This window comes from Mizuhopecten yessoensis, unplaced genomic scaffold (genome assembly GCF_002113885.1).
Source record: "Mizuhopecten yessoensis strain PY_sf001 unplaced genomic scaffold, ASM211388v2 scaffold213, whole genome shotgun sequence".
NCBI classification, from domain to species: Eukaryota; Metazoa; Mollusca; class Bivalvia; order Pectinida; family Pectinidae; genus Mizuhopecten; species Mizuhopecten yessoensis.
The window spans coordinates 1,557,911-1,569,289 of record NW_018403434.1 but is presented as its reverse complement, the minus strand read 5'-3'; the positions used below and the strand labels follow the sequence as shown (position 1 = coordinate 1,569,289).

The following is an 11,379-nucleotide window of genomic DNA, read 5'->3' as shown; positions in this document are numbered from 1 at the left end:
AACCGTCACATTCATCTTCAACACTGAGCTTGAACCTCAGCAACACGTTGCACATGTCCTCGTGCATGACCTTGTTTTCATCGCACTCGATGAATAGGTCACACCTGTTTGGATGATTGTAGAAACAACTGGCATTTCTACTAGCGCAAAAAGCTGGAATTAATAAAATCAATTTTAAGATATAATCTTTTTGTATGAAGTATAATTTGATTATCTAGCATGGATCAATAAAACCATGATACTTGAAATTCAAATAAATAAATACAGTTACTTCATTATTTACCCAAACGTTTGTACATATACAAATGTAGTATGTTCATAGCATTGTAAAACAATATACATCAAAAACATTTCCCGTGTTTCTATTGGAAGAGGCTTTCGATTGATATTTGTTTGTACACTGATATATCTATGTTTAATATTATTATTTCTGCCTTTCTATATGTTAAGATCATGAGATGATCAGTTAATTCAGTTTAGATATTAATTATCAATTCATCATTCGACTGAATTCTTTGTTCTAAGCAGGCATTTAAGACACATTCTTTTGTAATTTTCAACTTCAACCAATATTTCAAAAATCCCTTTTTCTTTCAATATATAAAGGGAACCGTCCTTATTCAAAATACGTTTTTCTACTTTAGTAAGCAAAATGTTTTTTTGTTTTATTAAATTTACCGTTATAAGTGAATAACATTCCAAGGTAGTTAAATTCATCAACCACTCGTATATCTACATTGTTATATAGCCGCTTTTATTCAGATCGCTGTCTACACCCATTTATAAAGGTTGGATTATTTTAAAGCGGCCTGAGTTAATTATTTTTACCAACATTTTCTCACTCCGTTATATATTCCACCATAATGCACGCACATATGTTGATTAATTCTTAAATAGACTATACAATATCGGTGACAAATTTCTCCTTGAAATAATCCAAATAATCCAATACATGTTGATCAAACCTTTTTTCTAGTGATCGACAATTTTCTCTAATAAAACACATTTCACAGTCATTTACAAATAGACTATAAAATATCGGTGACAAATTTCTCCTTGAAATAATATAATCTTGTTTTGGTAGTATCCTGACAAAATTCTATCATATTTGATACAAGATTTAACATTTTCATATAAAGATTGTATGATTTTCAACATTTTCCGATCCATTCCCTGTTTAAACAGTTTGACCATAAACAACTTCTTTCAATCAAATCAAAAGGGTTTTTGTAATCAATGAAGCAGCAATATAATCTTTTCTTCTGTTTCAGCGGTTTATTAATTATTGTCTGGAGCACAAAAAAATAGCATCTATCGTCGAAAAACCAGGTTTAAAACCAAATTGAGCATCTGCTATAATGTTGAATGTTTTATGCCACTTTAATAATCTTTTATTAATCACTGGTGTAACAATGAAAAACGAGCTCTGTCACACTTACAATTGAAACCAATAGAACAATTTGAAACAATACTCCTTTTGTATATTTTTCGCAAAATATTTGAGAAAGTAGTCCTTCAACATAGTCCTCAGTATATGTTTATACTATTAAAATAATCATCATTGTTTTCATACACCAAAAACACGTTTCGTATTATTGCTCTTCAATATTGTCCTCATTATATGTATTGCAAATACGTCATGTTATAGATAATATAGCCAGAAACACAATTTACAGAGAAAAAAACATATCATATCACAATGAATAGTCATTTCAACAATATTACCGCTCCGTTCACTGTAACATATTCACGAATATTCACGCTGAGAAGTCATTCACAAAGAACATGGAACATTGACCTCCCTGTCACAGTCTCCTTTACATTCATCGTCGACCCTGACCTTGTACCACATCAACACGTTGCACATACGCTCGTACATGACCCTGTTTTCATCGCACGTGATGTATAGGTCACACCTGTTTGGATGATTGTAGGAACAACTCGCATTTCTACTTGCGCAAAAAGCTGGAATTAAAAACAAATTGAGATATATTTTCTATGTCTTAAGTTGATTATATAAAAGGATAAATGAAATCAGGAAACTTGAAATTCCAAATCAGTGGTTGATACAATTTCTTTATTATTTAGTCAATCGATTGTTCATATACAAATGTAGTATGCTCATATTATTTGAAAAGTAACCGAATCAAAAACGCTTTCTCTTATTGTTCTTGAACATGGAAGAAACTTTGATTGATATCTGTTTGTACACATACACCTATTTGTTTGAATCAATATATATGTACAACAACAATTGTACTTACGTTCTGGGCAGGTCTTTGAGTTTTCACAAGTCTGCATGTCTGTGAACGTCGGATGATTCCATCCGCATTCCTGTCCGGTAAATGTGCTGTCACATGTCCTGTTCCTAGTCTGTATCCCGCTGCCACACGTAACGCTGCACGCACTCCAGTCTCCCCAACTGTCGTAACATTTGAACCTGTGTTTACACACTTCTGTTTCTGATTTAGTCCCAATACATTCACCGCCAGCAGAGTCGTCACATATTCTCGTTCTGCTTGACACACCTTCGCCACAAGACACGGAACAGTCAGTCCACTCCGTCCAGGTTTCCCAGACACCAGGAGGGGGACAGGTCACTTTACTACAAGATGACGATTCAAAGTCATGTCCATCACAGTCCAGGCCCCTGTGTTCAGGAGCAGGATTGTCACAAACCCGTGTTCGATTCTTAATACCACCACCGCAAGTTGTTGAACAGTCACTCCATGGCTGCCAGGAACTCCAACTACCGTTAATTGGACAGTGTATGATCATACACACTTCACTATCCGTATCAATACCGTCACATTCCTCACCACCAAACGCTGGAACAGGATTATCACATGCTCTGTTGCGGGTCCTAGTACCATTGTCACAAGCTGCGGCACAGGAACTCCATCCCAACCATACACTCCAATTTCCGTTAATTGGACAGTTTATTAGCATACACACTTCACTATCTGTATCAATACCGTCACATTCCTCACCACCAAACGCTGGAACAGGATTATCACATGTTCTGTTGCGGGTTCTAGTACCATTCTCACAAGATGCGGAACAGGAACTCCACGGCAACCATACACTCCAATTTCCGTCCACAGAGCAGTTAGTAAGCTTGCAACTCTGGTTTTCTGAAGCCGCGCCTTCGCAGTTGTTTCCATCAAATGACGGAGGAGGGTTGTCGCAGGTTCTGTTTCGGATCATGACACAGTTACCCCAGGAAGCAGAACAGTCACTCCATGTCTGCCAGTCATTCCAGGTTCTATTTACCGGTGGCTGTCCTTCCTGTGCACCTGTGGGAATGATTGTGGTAAATATTGCTCTATTTTAGATGTATATATCAAAAAAGTAATGATTATATATCAAAACAAATATCGATATGAACGCAATACCGAAATTTGAAATACCCTTCTAGAAACACCTAAGATGTTATAAAAATTATATAAAGACAGTACTGAACATGATTTTGCTCAAAGTTCCAAAGACAAAAATGACCTTTTAGTGTTCATTTTACAATGAGCATCAGTGTTCATATACCTGCTGTTGGATTATCTTCCTTGAAAACCACAAAGTAGAGTGTAGGCGCAATGAGTGCTGCAAGCAGGACTGAAAGTACCACTAGAAGGATAGCAATTACCGCTCGATACGATCGGACTGTCTCCTGAAATAGACGATTCAACGATTCATTTGCCTAATTCCACACAATCTGCCCGTTGCAAAAAAGGCCTTGCTTTGTGCAACTTTCTAAGATAATTTTCATACAATCAAATACAAGAATATTTGGTATTTTGTGTTGTTACATCTTTATCCTTGCACTTATTAATGAGAAAAAAAATCAATAAAATAGTTGAAAGTACTCACCTGTGGTGACCTTTCATCGAGATAGTCGTAAATATGCTGATCCTGTAATACAATTATATACATCCTTTTAATCGGGACATTCTTTCACTTATGCGATATGATTATATATTTTTGATGATTAAAAATATTACTAAAGTATGATATTTATTCGTGTCTGTTAATAGAAACTATAATAGGGATTATTTGGCAACGAAGTGTGGGCAACAGATGAGGACATAAATACCTGTAACAGAGGAAACTCAAAATATCAGACAATTCAAAACAAATGCGTAAATGCCAACATACGTCAATTGTTGAGAAGATCCGCTGGACCAGCATGCAAGACAGAATTTCAAACACGCCAAATATATTACGCATCAAATAATTACTAGGGCTTGTGAAGTGTATGATGGCTCTACCAAAGTGGGGTTAAGTAAACTGAGTTTGAAGAGTTCAAAAACGAAACTTGACGTAAAATAACCTCGGAACTCCCAAAATATGAATGCACGTTGTAGAGTTGTCCATTGATAAAGTCATGGTTAGTTAATTGGCATCTTCTGCTTATTATCCCTTAGGTAAGCTGTAACTTACACAAACAATTGTCGCTGGAATCTACTGTGATGTTTTGCACGAAATAATAAAAAAACATTATTCGTTGCAGCTACAAATGGTGAAAGAAACGTTATCATGGGTTTTGTATGGACCATTTACAATTTCGTGATAACTCTACATATGTTTCGTAGCATTTTTATATTCATTTTTTTGACCAAATTGTACCACTGATGAGTTCTGATTGGACAAAGTGGCAATATGTGTTGCAGTAATTATGTTTTGCTATCTCTGCATTAACTTTTTTATTTTATTCAGGGGGCTACATAATTGCGGATAGTCTTTTTTATGAAGGTGAATCTCTTATAACAATGAACAACCTTAATGTAATTGAGCATTGGTGTATTTTAAGAACTTACGTTGGATTGTTCCACATCTCGAGAAGAAACAGAACCAGTCTGTCAATGAAAGTACAAAAACACATCATATATCATTTGCTATTAAACCCGCACTCTTTCTCGAATGCCATTTGATGACTTCAGTCTTTATATGTTTTTAACCTTAGAGAAACGCATACCACATTGGCTGATACAATTAGACATACATGTAAGGACGCTTTTTTGTATATAATGAATAATAAATAATAATGAAGAGCCACAACATGATTAACACAGAAATGATGAAAAACTGATATGATTCAAAATATAGGCATTGTGAAGTTGCACACATTAAGTGATGAACATTTGGAATCAGTTTGTAAGTTAAGGTGACCTTCCCATAATTTATCATTTTAATAAATCGTGATGAATCATAATATACTTTCGACTGTTACTTACATGTGTCTCCTACATTTCAAATTTACAATCGGACACAAGTATTCATAATTATCTATATTGATAAACTGCTGGCAATTATTTTCAAATCTTGCTGAAGCTTTAGTACACGTTAATTTTCAAATGCATAATGAAGACGGTATATTATACTTACGTTGAGGGGATTCACACCTCTAACAGAACAATAGGTAGAAGCATTCTATAAATTGAGAAAATGTGAATATCATTTATCAATCAATTGATGTCGTTGTTATCGTCTTTGGTTATGAAACAAAGATATAACATCGTACATGCACAATCAATGCTAACAAATATAACTGACTAATAGTGCCACGGATAAGGTCGGTATTTTGTAACTTTATGTATCTCACGTTAAATGGAAATCATATGCAAACAAAAGTTTTATTCCGCTACATTATAAACCAAATTTGTAAAATAAGACAAACTATCAATTGCTTCATTGAAAAGCAATGCTTGTATAGCATATTTATCGTTTCTGATACATGTTGAAGGGTAATATTATAAATTGTTTGCATAGCATTGTATCTATAAAATTCAGAAAAACAAACTATTGTTTTTGTCATACTTCCATGTGCATAGTAAATAATGTTTCTTTTGGTAATCAATCTATGACAAATTAAATAATTTTACATAAATGTTTGTGAAGGGAAAAGCGAAAGCGATTTTTTTAAATGCTATTTGTCGTTAGGTTTTGTTTTATCGCTGTATATGACAAGATACTCATTTTAAAAACACCGATGGGAAATGACAAATGCATATCATACTTACTGAGAAAGTGTCTGATCTGATGGTATTGTACTGAAAAGGAAAACATGTCATGAACACATATTTCTTTAACAAAATACTTTTGTTTCATCTTAATTTAAAGATCAAATGCTCAATTTTTTAGGTTTCGATTTGATATATCAAGAGGTATAACCATCAATGCTAATAAGGCTGACTTTGTTTTAATACACATACAAGAAATGAAATATGGAAAAGATTATTTAAGGTATTTTATCCTGGTAACAATTATAATCAGTCAATTCCATTTGATTATATTTATGCATCCCTGATATTCGTTCGTAAATCCTTGATTGTAAATCTATTTCAGTCGGATGATTAATATTGTTCACTTAGTTGTCCCTTGTTCACGATTTGTCTGTCACCTCCTAAGATATGGTTTATCTGTCAACCTTATGGTATGACAGATGGCACGCGGCAAAAAAGTACAATAGCAACCAGGAAACAATAAATTAAAACGTCACAATCAGCTTGAATGCCTGGCTCTCAGCTTGATACAAGCTGCGGGTTACACAGTCGGGAATATACAGCAAAACTGCATTTGAAACTCTGAAAGCACCTTCCTGTTTACATTTGATACCTTAAGTAGACGACACGGATATCTATAATGGTAAGATGTTATTGCGAAAATCGATATAGTTTCAACAACTGAAATATTAGTTTTTTGGTTCATATCAATGCAATCACATACATCGAAACCATTTGTGCACTGGCTGCAGGTAGTTTGTCTGGTCATGAATTGATAAGTAGTGATCCCTGTGTGGAACACAACGTGAACGGTAATGTTGGTGTCATAAGCAGGTGGTGGTATGTAAACCTTAATCAATTGAGACAGGTCATTCAAATACCAAATTCCGTAGAGTACGTATTAAAATAAACCAATAAGTCTTTTCGTTGATTGTCGATTTGTTTTATATATTAAAGATTGTACTGGGTGTCGGCAGTATGCAATGCCTTGTATTATTATGGACAAATAAGAAATGTATTGGTAAAGACTTTTGTCATCATACTTATAGTTACTATTATAAATGCATAATACATTTTATCAATATGGTCGTAGTCTATATCACCAACGTATATATTTAGGGCGGGTTTGGCATAAACACTTATAACTACTCAGAATCAGGTGGCATCAATAATCAGGCATAACTATTCATATTGGTGGTCGGATTAAACGCGGATTCCCATAATGTATGTAATGTTATAAATCATGTTTTTTTACACATATTAGGACATACCAGTTGTTTGACGGATACGACTTTGATTTTCAAGATGCATGAGGGAAACTGTTTTAATTTAAATGACTTGAACGTGACTTTATCGATGTGTTATTGGTAGTATTTTGATTTATGGTTTATCTGACGTGAAGTTTTTTTAGATTTATATGTGTGTTGAATAGCAGCCCTATTTAACTATTTTCAAGTTGATTCACTGATATAATTCGGCAGGTATTTGAAGAGTAGGATTTTGATTTGAAAGTTATATAACGGAAAGTAATTGAATTTACTCGATATATAAGGGGGGATTCACAAGACTTATGACACCAAAGACTTACAGGGCGTATGACGGGTGTAAATCGTTTTTACTGAATGCACGGCAGATTTACACAACACTTAATACATCTACTTTCTATAAAATAGTATTGATGTTGTAATCGACAAGAGGCCAAAATACGGAATGTATTCTTAGTGCTTTTGATAATTTATACTGACAAATAATCATGTAGGACATACTGGATACGGTCGGTCGCTTGATAAGTCACAATTTAATATATGTCCTTTGAATGAGATACTCAGCCTCATCAGTATACTAACTGGGCGTTTGAGTTAAAGTGAAAGTGAGTTTATGCAAATAGTGTAACATTTAGTAAATATCAGTGCCAGTGGTGTTCATGTTGTCCATTGTACTGATTTACGGGGTACGTCAAGTCGATGTCCCTTACGATACAGCAAATTTATGTTTGACCACTTGAATTGTTCGGGAAAGACCTGCTAAAAATAGCGCCGATAACGACAACTGACTAGACAGTAAACACAAGTGGTCTGAGCGACATGAAATGGTTTCCAAAGGGGCCCCCAGGCAACTGCAACTTCTTACCGCACTATGAAACCAAGTAATATGATTTCTAAGTCCGTATTCAAACTTATTTAACAGTAATTATTCATCATCAGAAAATAATTGAACGCTTGCCAATATTCAGAATTTAAACATATTTGTTGCCAATAAAATTGAACAAGAGATGGGGCACAAGTTTTTACAATTTATCACAGCCTTCTCCCGTCATACATTTACAATTAAATGTCAACAATGATAGTAGGCATAAACATAAAGTAAATATATATTAATATATATATTGAATTTATTACCGGAATGTGACCGGTACAGATGGTACGGGGCTAAACGCATTCTCTCAACCATGGGAAAAACCTTTCTGTAAAAAGGAATATTTACGAGACGAATATCCTTTTTCAAATGTTTTCATAAATTGCATATATGCAATGACAAACTACACGCGTATAAAAAAGAGAAACGTTTGTGATTTGTTTTATTACATTGTACAACTCAATGTCTTTGGCCAATTATTTTTTCTAGACCATGCATATACATTTATGTATACTCTCTTTTCCACTTTCACTGTCACCATACGCTAACACTTATAATTAGTAAGTCATATTAGCCATCACACACAATAAACTGTATGGCAATACCACTACGTGTACATGTAGAATGTGTCAGATATGGAACGTGTTGAGATACTTGATAATTACATTTTTTCAATACTTTACATAGATTAAAGCATTCTTGTAATTGAGTTTTTTTTATGTTGAGACAACTATTCTTTAATCATTTCTTTTTTTGTCCGAAACAGAAGCCGTAGTTATCGGCAGCACGCGTCATTTTTACATCGTAAACAAACGTTTTTCCCCTGTTTTGATTATTTATAGAGAAAAGGTTGTTACATGCTCATACATTCTAAGTCAACATCATATGAAAACATGAACTGTTGAAAAATTACGATTTAAAAAACAAATGTTAGGCGATCCTATTTACTAGAAGTAGGTTCTCCTTCCTCAGTTATTCATACTGGTCCGTCATTTTGAATCTAGCTGCGATAACGTAGCTTTCTGACGAAGAGCGATTTTTTATATATTGCGTCGTCGCGCCAGAGGAGGCCGGGTATTCATATTAGTACTAATTTAAATCTTGCATGATAAAACAACAAAAAATCGTTTAATTCAGCAATATAATTAAAATCATACCATTTTGCTGAACCTGGTTTATATTATAAATTATGTAAATCTAATAGCGCACGTATCTCATTTGACCCCGAGTACCGACAGAGGAGAGAACAGAATACGCCCAGGCCATTATAACAGTTATCCCTTGGAGGGCCTCATGGCAAAATCAAACTAACCAGTCACTTATCCCTTCCTTTCGCATAAACCACTGTATAATTATAGAAACACAAAGTAAACTCTCCGATACATGCCCATTAACATATTAAACTATGTTCATCTGTGTTCAAACTCAGACAAAGATACTAGCGAGGTTAATAGTTTAAGACATTTATTCATAACATAAACAGCGCTAGCATTACTGTCGATTCCATTTGAACTTAACCGGCTATCCGGAAGAATACATGCACCGTACTAACTGCTAGGGCAGGTATTTTCCCCTTTGAACATTTCCCACTAGACTGGCCACCGTCTCTAGAATATTAAATAATTAGGAAAAAAACTCACTCTAATAATTTTGATCACTTGGATGTCTGATTCTAGATTCTAAACTAGGGGGAGATAAGCTAGTAGTAAAATGCAGTCGAGAAATTCTTCATAAAAACTTAGGGGCTGGTGGCCAGTCTAATTTCCCACCTGCAATAATGATTCCGTAACGTACTCCTTCCGCTATCTTTTGACCATTTGGCAACTTTTCGCTTCGTAGCTGACACGGTACAACACTTTTCTTTCGCTTACAAAGAAATGGTGTGCTATGCGCATGCGCTAGTAGAAGGAAACGCCTGAACAAAACGTTGGTCAGACAGGTAGAAATACCGATGATTATCTTAGATTTAATCATTTTGATGAATCTATTTCAGCCAAATCCGATCGTTGTTTTCCATAAGGAAACACTTGATATGTTGAAAAAAAGACACACAAAAAAGTTGCTTCACCGTGATGCCCCTTTAAAACATTGATATATATGTCAATGTTTATCTGATATTGCAGAGAAGATGTTACTTATAAAATCAAATGAAAATGTGATATAAAAAATGACAAGTGATTTATATTATAAATGACCTTACCGGATTCTCCAAACTTTCCTTTGTTCTATGCATCTCCATACTATCTGAAAATGGCACAAATGATCCGGAATAAAATTAATCCTAGCAAATAATGCAGATGATGAAACCGTATTGTACAATACTTTAGGAAAAACATAGAATAAACAATGCTTTGATTCATACATTGCTGCTCCAATCGTTCTTTTGAAATACAATTTTTCAGTTTTTCAGTTCAGTTTTTTAAAAATATATGTCAGAACAACGTTATAACTAATATTGTAATATTTTTCGTAATAATTAATACTTTAATATTTTTTAGTAATTAACAATGCTTTGATATTTTGAGTAGATAAATAAACTTACGTTAGTATTCAGTGTCTACCCAGGGTATATGGCTTACAGTACTGCAGACCTCTCCTCTGTATGAGCTTGTTAAAAAAACAAAATGTAGAAACAAAACCTGTCCACAATCTCTGCTAACTTCCTGGTTTATCTAAACCCCGCTACATTCAATCTTGTCACGAATAAGTATCTGGTCGAGAGCTGCTGTTAATCACAGTGTGCAATAAATTAGAATATTTTTGGCAAAAAAAACTAAGTAATTTTAAAACATTACCGTTTTCGACATCATATGTTAAAAAAAAGTCATTGTTTATTTTTGTCAACTGTTTCTCTCTCTCATGTACACGTATAAAATAGTAATAAATATTTAGCGATAAGTGCAGTCGTCAGATTTACAATTTTATCAGGAAAGGTTGGCAACGTTCGAAAGTAGGTTGAAGTGTATCTGTATCGGACCTATCACAGACACATGTACGTGCACAAGATTTACACGATTTGACTATCGATTTTGATAGACCTTTGTGATCCCGACAAGTAAAAAGGAATAACATAACTACCAGGATATTATTAAATCGTTAAAATGCATATAAGTAACGAGGTTTGGTTATTTTTTAAGCTGTATGGGTATTTTTTCAATTAGACAACATTCCTTGAAAATGGTTCAGAAGATGTCAAGTTTTAATATTGTTTCGTATTACTAGCTGATGTAATTATTCTGTTAAACCC

The 11,379-nt window shown here is 34.1% G+C and overlaps 1 protein-coding gene across 1 annotated transcript; it reads right to left on the bottom strand.

The window, feature by feature from the left end:
• Window positions 1–1,170: 1,170 nt before the first annotated feature.
• On the bottom strand, window positions 1,171–10,371 carry LOC110464835 (coadhesin-like). The gene is made up of 7 exons (XM_021520318.1): window positions 10,333–10,371; window positions 5,380–5,424; window positions 4,812–4,850; window positions 3,865–3,906; window positions 3,541–3,664; window positions 2,265–3,296; window positions 1,171–1,965 (listed from the first exon to the last, which is right to left on the bottom strand). The coding sequence occupies exons 1-7, from the start codon at window positions 10,369–10,371 to the stop codon at window positions 1,775–1,777; spliced, it is 1,512 nt and encodes a 503-aa protein (XP_021375993.1). The 3' UTR covers window positions 1,171–1,774.
• Window positions 10,372–11,379: the final 1,008 nt, after the last annotated feature.

Coding starts and splice junctions, on each gene's coding strand:
- LOC110464835 (XM_021520318.1), bottom strand. CDS start 10,371: ATGGAGATGCATAGAACAAAGGAAAGTTTGGAGAATCCG. Junction 5,425..10,332: donor AGGAAAGTTTGGAGAATCCG/GTAAGGTCATTT, acceptor CTCAATTTATAG/AATGCTTCTACCTATTGTTC. Junction 3,665..3,864: donor TCGATGAAAGGTCACCACAG/GTGAGTACTTTC, acceptor CGTCTATTTCAG/GAGACAGTCCGATCGTATCG.